Here is a 12890-nt window from a genome sequence, read left to right as displayed (position 1 = left end):
GCACTGGTGCTCCACGAGTTGGGGGGGGGGGGGAATCTTTCAAGTATCTGAATGCTGCATTTTGTCCATACTCTCCTAGCACTGGATTAGCTTTCAGAATTTTTTTTATTTCCCCCAAAAAAACTTATTGGGGGGGTCAGCTGGGGCTTATCTAATTTTTATTTCCTTTGATGTGATCGATTTCCTGGGATCAACTGGAGATTTTTGCCTAATTTGCTGCTCTTGCCAGTCTTAAGATACTGGTGAATTCTCTTCTGCTCTCTCCTCCTGGCACATCGTTAATACAAAAAAGTACAAGCTGCCAAAGCTAAAAGCTTCTACGTTTGTTATAAGGTTTTAGAAAAAGTCTTCTGGCTTGTGGTGTAGATAGAGTGGACATTCTGTGGCATCCGTATCAAACATGGATCATGCAGTCAATAGAATGGAAAGAGGTTAGACTCTGTAAGCAACTTTTTCCCTTATCCTCTTGTCATCCTAAGCACCAAGGAAAAAGGAAGAAGATAAAATGTCTGTATATATGTGACTAGAGAAGCTAGTTCTCTTCCCAAACCTCTGAAACAATTCCACAAAAGGATGATCAGTATCTTATCCTCTTGTCATCCTAAGCACCAAGGAAAAAGGAAGAAGATAAAATGTCTCTGTATATGTGACTAGAGAAGCTAGTTCTCTTCCCAAACCTCTGAAACAATTCCACAAAAGGACCTGATCAGTATTAATACTTTTCACTTCTTCACACTTCCTGCTTGCTAACACGTTTTTAGTTGGGATTATTAATTCATGGAAGTCACTGAAAGAGCATTTGAAGAGACACAGAACAATTCAGGAAAGAGGCAGGGGAAGAGATCTCCTGCCCTTATTTTTCCTTTAACTGTTAAAATAATTCCTTATTGATCCCTGCTTTAAAGCAAGTCAATTTGTTAACGGTTAATATTATTTACTTCTTAAAAAAGGCAAAACTAAAAAAACCCACAGCTTCTCTACTGAAGGTCAAATGGCACTTAGCAGAACTGAAACTGGCTGGCTGTGAAACTGTACAGCATGCACACACTGCAGAAAACGGAAAAAATAATTAAAAAATGATGTCTGTTATATCCAGGTATTGCAGTCTGGACTGACATTTCATGGGCCATCTATGGCCTGATCTGCTCAGCATGGTCCTTGGGCTGTACTTCAGTATTCAAGAGATGCCCGCTTTGGAAGGATGAACGGACGGTTCGATTCATTAATGGCTGAAGAGGGCGAAAGTTGTCTACCATTCTCTTTTCTTCTTCACCATCTGAAGTAAAGAGCAGCATCCGAAATGCCTCCAGCTGAGAATGAGAAATGTCCAATTTTGTGACTTTACTAACTGGAGAATTATTGGAGTTCACGACAAAACACAGTAATTCATGCTTGGAAAAAAAGTCAAAGGTACTATTACATTTGCATTCTGAGAAATTTTAGCATGAACTTCTGGCACTTTTGTGACCTGCTGGTAAAGATTACGCCATCATCCATATCAATGCAGAAGATGAATTGTCAGTCACCTGCCATCTTTTGGCAAACTAAATCTCAAATGTGGCATGTCTGAGATGGAAGCGATTCCCATTCAAATACGGGAACATATGCCATCTTTAAATAAACCTCTCCAACCTTCTTAATCTACACCCTTCCTGGAGTTCTGTTATCTTTTACAGACACGCATATGCTGGCACCCAGAAAAGAGGGAACCTCAACTAGCCACAATCTACATAGTTGCTGTTCTCAGTGGTTTATAACTGGGGATTAAAATAAAGTACGCAGCAGATCAGCTTTTAATGCTCACAAGGGCATTACAATGTCAAGTAAACTATAAGCCTTTCTATGCCACAAAAGGATGAGAGTGAAGAAGAGCCAAGGGGAGGGGGGAGAGAGAAAAAGTTTCACCTGAAAAGAAGAATGGCACACTATGCATTCAGTTCTCTCTGCTCTGTTAACAATCTCCAGTTCGTCCTGTCCTGTTCCTTTATGTAAACTAAAACATTAAGATCACGTACATGCCTATTCTTCAGGGTTAGCGTTTGTTTGGAGCATGGTTTTCTAGATGGACTAGCTCCATGCAAAAGTTGTATTAAAAAAAAAATTTCAGTATTTTGCCTCATGTCATTGGACTCATGCTTCATTATTAATCAAAGCCTCAAAAAACAGGGACAACGCACAGATAACTTTCAGTGCCATGAAAAAATGATAGATTTTTTGGGGTTGTTCATTTTTACTTGCTTTGCAACAATCTCCAAGACTTGTTCTATGCTGTAATGCCCCTCAAAGTACTCCACTTCTTTGAACAGACAAAAAAAATCCTGAAAACTTCCAACAAAACCCACAATTGTAGTACAATTCCAATTCCAACTCCTTCTGACCGTTTTCTACTTGTCCCTACACCTACCGAGGAATAACATCACATTGAAACATGAAGTACTAAAATAAAAGCAGCAGAGGGCATATGGTGACAAGTTTGGGTTGGTATCAGAACAGACTATTGACCACGAACTCCTCCACTTGAAATAATTTCTGTAACATAAACATTTGCTGAAACCTTTGTCTGTCCTTTTTAAAGGGCAATTAAAAAAAAAAAAAAAAAAGGAATTCAAGGACAGTACAGCCAAATATAGAGTAAACATGCCTACACAGGCAAAGGAGAAAACCCAGTGGGGACTCTCTCTCTTTCTCGCCATCAGAATGGCACGTGAAGGACTCAGAGCCACCCATCACCCCTTCTGTACCTTCAGAGTCTGACCAAGGGAAGAACAGAGGATAGGCCCTTGCAATCTCTGTAAGATTTCTGTGCAAATGCACGTGGCTATCAAGAATATGCACAAAAGGTCAGAGTTTGGAATTTCACAAAACCTGCCTTTTCTCCTCCCTCCCTACCACAAAAAGGGCTGCATCCTGGTAAGAAGAGCAAAATTATGCAGTGTTCCAATAAATAACCTTAGAAGTTTTCAAGGGGCAGCTTCCAGCATAAGGCATTGTTTATCACAGATCAAGATAAAACTCTATGGGAGAGCTGGAGAAGCATCTTTAACTGCTTACTGAAGAGGTCAAGTCTTTCAATATTAGCTGTTGTTAACTTCAGGATACCTGCCCAAACAAATACTGGGTGTCAAGCAGCCACTGATCTCTGTGTATTCACAGAGAATTACTGGTACCGGTAAGCAACTACTGTGTGTCTCCCCCTCCATGGCAGCAGGCAGTCAAACAGGTACGGTATGATTCGAAACGTAAGCATGAGATTTACCTGATTCTCATCAACCTCTATTGGCTTCTTCTTAATAATCCATGTGACTGATTCGGTAAGTGGGGGAGTAGTCAAAGAGCCCGCGTAGGTCCAATAATCAGGGCATGAAGGTATCAAACAGGAGGGATCAAAGACATCAAACTCGATAACAGTGTCCTAAACCCCAGAAAGAATGTATTTTAAAAATTGTATTTTGAGAAAAAATTGACAGATTTGAAAAGATCTTAACAATGAGATAAAATACTGTACATGGTATGTATGCATATGCAAAATTAGGTATTGTGACTATTAATAATGACCTACATAAAATAATAATTTAAAACCCCATAAACTTGTACAAAATTGGTAAGCTGGGTTTGAGGCATAAGAGGCAGCTAGTGAGTAGACAAAATTTAAATATTCCTGCTGTCCCCACAAGCCCTTAGGAATTCGGTGCAGAAGAAACAAGGAGTGCGAAGGAGCAACTATGTCTTTGTGGGAGCTAGAAGCAAACAGGAAAAAGAAAGAATAAGTGGTGGAATAAGTTCAGGTAATTCTGCCAGATATACTTAATAGACTGCAAACAATAGCACTTTTACTTTTCACCACGTGATTTTAGGCAGCGGGGAGAGGGAAGAGGACTAAGTATTCATGTCCCCAGAATGTGCACTCTCAAGTGAGATACCAGACAGCATGTAGGAGCTTCAGAGCCCATGATTTCCTATAAAAACATTTTACTCCTGGGGTATTTCCAGGATATACTGGCAATGCAGGAAAGGAAGATCCTGTTTTTCCTTAGGCTTTATCTGTTCCCCACTGAGAATGAGAAATGTTACAGTAAAGAATTTTTCAAAAATAGGAAGTTGGACAAGAGATTCTAGATGGGAGCTTTCACCCATCATGTGAGAGAGGAAGGTGCAAGGACATCAGAATGGGTATTATCGGACCTTCCTCCTCCTCCTCACCAGGGTGATGTTTCTCAGGGTTTGGTGCTTAAGTCAGTGGTAACGCTGGCAAGGCAACAAAGGTTTTAAACCAAGTGCTGATGAGTTGCTGGGTGACCAACACCCTTTGGAAATGAGATCCCTTTCAGAGCAGCCCACATGCAGCTTGATGAGCCTAATGTTTGATACTACTTTTTTTTTTTTTTAAAGATCTTGACTTTAGTTTATTTCAAATTCATATGCCGTAAAATATCATATTTTCATAATGGATGTATAGACACAGATTTTTGTAGGTCTTTTTGACACAGATTTTTGTAGGTCTTTTTGGCACTCAACTGACTTGTTTGGCATTTATGTGGCAGTGTTTTCACTGCACTGCCGTAAATATTTTATTTGGATAAAAAAAAAAATCCTTACTGCAATAAATAACGGCACAGCGACTTCAACTGGATGTGCTTACAAGCCAACAAAATTCTTGATGTGTATTTTTTGTGTGTACTTTCAAAAAGGAACAAGCATCTGGAGGAGCATGAGCTGCTTCTGAGCACTATCAGAGACGCAGCACTCCCTCTCCTGGCAGAAGTCAGAGATCAGCTATGAAGAAAGAGTCCCATTCCCCTAGCAGAAAATTTACAGTGTTGAAAAAAAAAAAAAAAGGGCAAAAAATAATCTCCTCAAAGATCAGACAAAAATCAGAAAGCCTTAATTCCACAAGAAATAAACTACCACTTTACACAGCACAGAAAGTTCCTTCCAGTTAAACAACAAACAAAAACTAATCCAGTGGCATCTATTGTCATAGAAGCGGAAGGGCAGGCTTCAGTGAGGGCAAGCATTAAACATGTGCACGCCCTTCTAAGGGGATACAATCTCAAGAGCATAATTTCTTAAACCAAGAGGTTTGGAAAGCTTAAAGTATACAATTCCTCCTTAAAAATTAGTTCCCCCCCCTGTCCTGGTTTCGGACAACCAGGCCCCCTACCGACATTTAAGGAAAAAAGCATTTATTAGTGTTTTGCTATTCTCAGAGTATCCTTTATGTTGAATGACAGCATTAGCTATGCTGAGTGGTAACTGGTGGGACACTTAAAAATACTTACCTTGTGTTTAACTGCTGGCAAGGCATCAACCAGTGTCTGCAGCCCTTCATGATGTGCTCCTAGCTGCAGAAGACAGGTAGGAGTTAGAGAATCATTAAGCTGACATTCTACATATCTACCTTAATCAGTATTTTTTGAAAACAACAACAATAATCTAGAGGTATTTTGTCCTAAATCGGTTTTAACAAAATGAAAATAAAAAGGCATTATTACAGCTTATTACACAAAGTGATATTACCTTTAAAAACACTCCAATAACAGCCAAGCCGTTACCTTCCATTACAGCTTCTTCAAAAGTTGGGTACACAACGGCATTCCAGTGTACTAAATGTAACTGAAATATAAATGAATGAGAAATCAACATATTCACAGAGCACAGCAATGATATCAAGAAACTCGACTTTTGATCTTTGCCACGTTTGGCCTTGGCAATTTGGGACACTGTAGTGAGCTACCTCAGAAACCACACACCACAAAAATGAGGACCAGAATGTTATTGGAAAATAATGGTACTTCCCTTCTTTATTTTGCTTTTTTTTAAACAATAGCCAAAGACCCATAAACTACATTTCACACATATGAAAGGGATTTTGTCTGTGGGAGACTGATTACAGGAATGCTCGTTAAAGGCACAAAACTTAGTATACCTGGAACTGAAGGACTCTTAACAGGAAGATCAGAGTATGCTATTCTGCTAAGGAACATTCTCCTGCACATAACATAAGCTTCCTCTGCATTGCTTACAGCTCAATACAAGCATTCCCTTGAGGGGGTTTGTGTATTAAATAGATAGCCAGCACCAGTCCCAAAACTTAGTCATACAGTCTTGCCATTAATAACTATCTTGCCAAGCTGACAAGCATAGTTATGAACACGTCAACAGGAGATAAACATCTTCTCAAAAATAAGCAATAATAATTTTTCAAATTCTCCAGTTTTGGCATATAACTATGTTTATACCTGTCATACTTTCCTCTCCAAGCAACTTAATCTATATTTTTCCCCGTTAGCTCCATCCTTTTTATTGACTCTTTCTGCCTTAGTAGTTACTTAATCACAAAAATTTTGCTACTTTAATAATTGCTTACGAGTTGAAAACAGAAAATAAAGTGATCATGATAACCGCTATATTACCATAGAACTCTGCTGTGGATTATTCTAACGACTTTAAGAAACACACAAAAACACACAAAAAATTGTTGATAACTGGAATAAACTTCCTAACATTAGCCAAAGCTCTGGGGTCACAAACACAAGACAGTTACTGTATACAAAGTAAGAAGGACCAGGCTTCTTGAGTTACAGGTATGGGTGTGAGAATTAAAAAATCTTCCATTTTCTCTTTAAATATTTTCCTTAAAGAATATTTAGTATGTGCTTTGTTTCTCTGCAAGTGTTTACTAATAATAAAGTGATTTTAAAGCAGTAAGGATTGGGAGATTTGGAGGTCCACTAGAGACAGCAGCTGAGATGCAGTGCATTCACCATACTCCCAAGAAAACAGATCCTACACCTCATGTGAACCCCCAGTTTACTGCAGCTCAGAGGTAAAGCACTTAATTTTTTTTTAATTGAGATCTGAGCTTGCACATTTACCTCAATATTTGCTGTCCACCTGGTCTGCACCACATTAGCTGGGACCTGGGAGTTCATTAAGACCTGACTGGGCCCCCAGTCTGCTTTCTGTCTCATCCTTTTCCCCTTTAAAAGGAGGAAGGACGAGCAGAGTTGTGCCACTCCATCCAGACAGAGCTGGAATAGCAATGACACTTTGCTGCCTGCCATTGGCTTGTCGGGCAGCTTCCCCTGCAGACATTCAGGGAGAAGAAAACATTAGTGAAACTTGCACTAATGGGGCCAATGTTCAATTTTAAGCCCATGTTCTTCTCCAGAAAATACAGCGAATATGAACTTACTAATACAACAGCAGATGAGCTGTGGCACCTACCAGGTCTGATCCTTAACAGTAAGCTGCAATTCTTCAAATAGGGAGTTTTCTAGCCTGTAGTACAGTCACAGGCAGCCTGAGACCTAGCCTCCAGTCCCCACAAGTATTTGCATTGTTCAGCATTTTACCTCATACCTCTGCTGGGTAAAATTTACTGTCAACTGTGTGCTCTGAACCCCACTCGTTTATAGCTCCCCAATGGAAGTGGAACTGCTTTAGCCTGTATTGGTTTTCCAAGGGACCTCCAACAATTACTAAAAAAACAAAACAAGACACACATGTTAATAAACATGATTTAGAATTGTCCAGACAAGTAACACTGCAAGATCCTGCTTGAAATAAGTTTGCCGAGGGAAGAAATCAGCAACTATCTTAACTGAAACAGTCCCCCTATTGCTTGGCTACTTTTACAACTTACTTTGCTACGACAAAATTGTTCAGGCAAACACATCACACTTTCCCCCTGCTGTCTGAATGAATTATATCAAATTGAAGATAAGCTAAATAGTCTCCTCGTCCATCTCTCCTCAAGGGAATTACTGTTTTTTTCCAATTCACATCAAGTTTGGCAGAGTCACGGTGACTAGATGTTACATTCTATGCTCTTCTCTTTGAGCGGGCATGAGAGAACCGCCTTACCAGAAGAAACATGTATGATGACAAAGCAATAGATACATCTATTAAATGACATCCCAGCAAAGCCTCAGTATCTATGAAAAATATTGAAACTTCCCATGACAATACAAGAGTTCAAAAATCCAGTTTTGCCAGTAGAATCAGTACATTGTGTCAAATGTTCAGTTCTGCTTTTTTTCAAGTTACAAAAATCCAAACATACTATTCTGCTTCAATGCAGCTTTCAGACTGCATAACCCATGCTGAAAGATTTCGTGTACAGCCAGAAATATGCTAATATTGTGCCTACTGTAAACCGTTCAAGCTACACTCCACAAAGCATCTAAACGGACAGTCTGCCTATGCGTAAGATTCTGAGTTTATGGAAGCTTTAATGCACTTTTTAGCCACGAGTAAGCAGACATTCAGTCTGCTCTCCTGATTTCAGAAGGCATCTCCTATTTTGCAAATACTTGAATGAAAAAGTCTATGCCTAGTTTTCTATGTAGCATTGGTTTTTACTCATTTCCTCCTAACTGAAACAGGAACATCCTGCAAAGTCTTCTTGCTAGTTATTATGTCACAGCATCTGGTAAATGAGAGACCATGATTACTTCCAAAGAGCTAACAACAAACATGTAGCTGTAGAGACCCATTTGCTGATTTTTACTTAACTGTATGTCATGGTTAAATTTCATAGCAAACCACTGTATAAACTACATAAAGCCAACACGACTTTTGAAAAGAAGTTAATCACTTTAATGCTAAGGAGAAAGCAATGAGAGGCATTAAGAGCTTTTCTTGCCTTTTTTTTTTTCCTTGAAAGCCAGCCAGCAGTTTTGAAATTCTAACTAGATAGGCCTGCTTGTGATAAAAGAGAAAGCTAAAACAAGCTATGCAAATTGACATTTGATTAATTTCATCCACTGCTGCTGAACTGTTAGCATAAATGCACTACTGACCGTCACTAAAAAAATCATGATGGAGAAAGGTAACCTTCAGGGATGGGATGAAGATGGGGCCCACACTGCCAAGTCTTTCAGAATTAAAGTTTCTGTGCTCTAACTACCCACTCCTGATTATGTGATGATGCAAACCCACAAGTGACTACATTCATGTTAATAATCACATTCACTTGAATATTCACCTCACAAGTAAAGTTAGGCACAGGCACACGTACCTAGAAAATCAGGTTCCTATAGCGGACACTAGGAAGTGACAGGAAACAAATAGGAACTTACAGTCCCTTTAAAAGCAATTTTGCCATTTCACTTCCTGTCAATTTACCAGTCTTGGTAATTTCAAAACAAAATAGAAGTTTAAAGGAACTCTAACAACAACCAGAGGAAAGAATCACATCAGCTTTTTATTGTAGCCCTAGTTCTGTTTCAGCCTCATTTCCTTGCAGCAGGTGGCATTCATGCACACAGACAGGACCACGTTCTGTACATACCTTCCCCACACCCTCTTTCTTCTTCATCCTCCTGCTCTGCTCATAAGCAAACAACCCATGGCAACACTACCTTCATCTTTTGCCCAAGTCTTGTTTTGCCTCATCTCAGGAGTTGGGCATTTTTGTCTATCCTGGATGCACGTTTCATTTTGTCTGTTTCATCTTCTGTTTCAATTTTGTTGCTTTTTTTTTGTTTATTCATAAGCTTCCTTCTCTGGATGTCTATTATTGTTAGACAGAAGCTGACAGAAAGAAAAATCAGAAATAGCAACAGTAAAGAGAGAAAGGTGGAGGAGAGAGTCAGGCACTTGAAAACCTGACCATTTATGCAGCAACATCCTGTGATCTGTTGTTTCTTTGTCATTTTGGAGTCCTGTCACTGATCATTTAATGCCATCCTCCACTAGCCGTCACCACCCTTCACTGACTTTAATTCGAGGAAGAAGATGATGATGATAAGGCAGCCATCCCGAAAGAGGCAGCAAGAATGCTCATACTTACAGATTTACCTCAAGTGTTCAGTCTTACAGATGAAGCGGGTAAGATCTTTCAGACCTGTGATGTGCTCTGAATAGCCAGCCTCTAAAAGGCCAGCACCCCTCTAATTGACAGTCCTGATGATTCCATGCTTGCCTCTATGTCACAAAAACTGTCCCTGTGTATTTAAATGTTGTGTATTTCTTAAGCTCCTGCAGACAATTCCCCTCCATTATATCAATTCTTGCAGAAAAAAATGACTTTGTTATCCATCAAACTGCAAACCATTACCCTTTTCAGGAATGCATCCTCAACAGATAGCGGGGTATGGCTGTATAAAGTAAGAGACTGTTAAATTAAAAGCAAAACCAATCTAAAGTTAGTAAGTTAAAATCACTGATAAGCTAACAAGTGATGTCTCCATCTTAGCCTCTCCTCTAACCCCACTTCACTAACGCAATAGCAGTTTGTACTGTAAAAACAGACAAGCACTAGTTGGTTTCTTCGTTGCGTATCATAGCGCTCAAATAAACAAGGGCAAGAGTACTCCTTGGTTGGAAACTAATATTCTGGGTGAACAGCTATAAACAATAAAAACAAAAAAAACCCCACAAACGTCACACAAGCCCCTGAAAGCTCCACGCGTTCCACCACTACCATTTTTGCTGCATTATCAGCCTCTTCCCCAGCATCAACGAAAAATACCGGTATCGCGGAGACACAGCATTTGTTTATTAGCATGCTGAAAGCTTCCTTCCCAAGAGCATTACTAAATCCCTTACAAAGTTCTAGCATCTCTCATGGTAAGCAGTCACCTTAAACATAAACGACTTCTAATCAAACGGGTTCAAACTTGCCCAGGGTCCCTCAATTTTTCCCCCCAGGACAAGTTGAGTAATCGACATGAATCCCATGCTTCACAATATCCCTGACCAACTGCTACCAGTTCACCTACCTTTATGAAATATCTTCTTTATACATACCAGCAATATCTTTTGGTAAAGTCAACTTTTAAAAGGAACAGTGGACAGAAAAATCTGGAATTTGGTAGCAATATCCTGATTTTAAGTCACTTTACTCTATTGAGCACTTAAAAAAGATTTAGCTGCTCAGGTCAGAGTGCTTATTCACATTAAATTGCTGGAATGCATAATTTCATTTTGCATGCACGGACTCCTGCTTATACTAACAGGAACACACGCACCTGCTCCCTATGGTAGCAGCTCAGTATTACTTAATTCTCCAAAAGTTTATTGAAATGAGTATGTATGCTTTCCAACTGAAAGTCATTTTGCTGCTGATTATTTCAAATGCATTAAATGTATCTGTTTACACCGCAAAAGAGATAAGTGGCAGATTACTTTAATAATGTGTAATGATGGAATCTCGTTTAAAATTAAGTAGATACATATATGTATGACTGAAGATTGACTCATGTAGACAAAGCTGTAATATTACGAGACCTAATCAAAAGGCAGGGCATTAAGGCTTGTGCAAAAAGAGTAAGTTTCAACCTACAACAGCAGATTTGTGCACAACGTCCATGGTAATAAATACATAGTAAAAGTGAGGCCTATATAGAACTTCTGCATTACAATTCCCATTGCTGTAAATCCACGTTTAGCTAAAGCATTCGTTTACTGTACATTAATTTTCAACATTTGTCCTGAGGTTTTACATCATGCAAATATTTCTCCTCTCTAAACATTAATAAGACATTAAATAAATTTTTCTGAGTTTTGCTTACTTGATCTATCAGTAGAATCATCAAACTCTACCAGGAATGAATATCCATTGTTCCAGATGTGAAGACATGTTGTTGGGTCGTAGCTGATTTTCAGAGGCTTCAGAAAGGGGTCGTAAACACTGTCTCTCCACTGGATATTGATAGGAGACTGTCGGGTGCCTCCAGGAATTGTAAGTGGACTCTGCCAAAGTGGATGCACTGGAAGATGATGAAGAGAGTCAGGCTCTAATGCACGATACAGAACTTCCAACTAAATACTCCAGAACTTTTTGGCAAGAGAAAGTGCTTTGGCATATTGGCTCCAAAGGCTAATTCAAGTCAGCTGATGCACAGGAAAGTGAAAAAAAAAATACATTCCAGTTGCATGACTCAAAGCCACACAGAGAAGTGCAGTAATTTGACTTACAACTGTGTTGATACCTTTCTGCATTTGCAAAATGCTCTTCAAAGAAATCCTGTCCCCTTATCTGCCAGAAAATTGTTTTCCTTTTATTGCCAACTGATTTTAAGGTGGCTTCTGTTTTACAGCTTTGCCAGAGTCTCAGCACACCGCTTCAGCTTTCCTAATGCACCAGTACCATCAACTGATGTCAGATTGCACCAGACACAGGATAAGTCCCGCTAGAAAGCAAAAACACTCTCTTGAAGGTACTGGTCTTTTGCCTACGTGTGCTTAGGGGTTACACCACTAAGGGTGTAGTGCTCCTGAAGCACCCATACCAATATTGACCAAGACTACCTTAGGTATTCGGGACCTACAGCTGATCCCCACACCTGTAAAATCCTAAACTACCAATTTTGGGGGCAGTTTGAGCATCTCAAACTGGCACGAGCAGGGCAGATGTGTGAATACGGTTTCCACGGGATTTTATTCTGCTTAAAACCAGAACTAAATACCTGTATTGACTTGGGGAGCACTTGCTCACCTGCTGTCCCCCGACATCAACAACTCACAGACAAACGTTTTTTGTGCCTTGCCCATCCACTGAACCCAAAACAGAGAGGCTCTGAAGCACTGTGTTACTGGCAACTTCATTAGATACAACTGCTTGTGGTCTTTCACAAAGGGGGAAAAAAATAAATTAAATCTTTTAACAAGCCACTCACATGAGGGGCAGCTAAACAACTTTCCCCCTCGGTTTCCTCAGCAAGGGGCAAACTTTATCGGCCTGCACGTGGGGGCGGGGGAGCAAAATAGCCTCCAAAAGTGCCACAGCTCTCTGTTATTGTTAGTGCCGTTTCCTGATGTTTCAGCGGAAGAACGGTCACGGACAAAACCAGGCTGAACTTGGCGTCCCTGCCTCTTCTACACAAACTTTCGAGGCACCGGCAGCCCCCTCTGCCCGGGGGGCTGGAAGCGATGGAGAGACA

The 12890-nt window shown here is 39.9% G+C and overlaps 1 protein-coding gene across 1 annotated transcript in view; it reads right to left on the bottom strand.

Annotated features, from left to right (window-relative positions):
* Nucleotides 1-1087: 1087 nt before the first annotated feature.
* CA5A (carbonic anhydrase 5A) overlaps nt 1088-12890 on the bottom strand; it is a 20675-nt gene continuing 8872 nt past the window's right edge. The window contains exons 2-7 of the mRNA XM_009277271.2: nt 11520-11717; nt 7363-7481; nt 5518-5613; nt 5280-5342; nt 3257-3412; nt 1088-1310 (exon numbers count right to left, since the gene is read on the bottom strand). Coding sequence (XP_009275546.1) covers nt 1131-1310; nt 3257-3412; nt 5280-5342; nt 5518-5613; nt 7363-7481; nt 11520-11717 — 812 coding nt within the window. The 3' untranslated portion in view covers nt 1088-1130. The remainder of the gene's footprint in view (nt 1311-3256; nt 3413-5279; nt 5343-5517; nt 5614-7362; nt 7482-11519; nt 11718-12890) is intronic.

Source organism: Aptenodytes forsteri, unplaced genomic scaffold (assembly GCF_000699145.1).
Source record: "Aptenodytes forsteri isolate BGI_AS27 unplaced genomic scaffold, ASM69914v1 Scaffold50, whole genome shotgun sequence".
Lineage (NCBI taxonomy): Eukaryota > Metazoa > Chordata > Aves > Sphenisciformes > Spheniscidae > Aptenodytes > Aptenodytes forsteri.
Note: the sequence above shows the minus strand (reverse complement) of the source record. Positions and strands in the feature narration are given on the sequence as shown.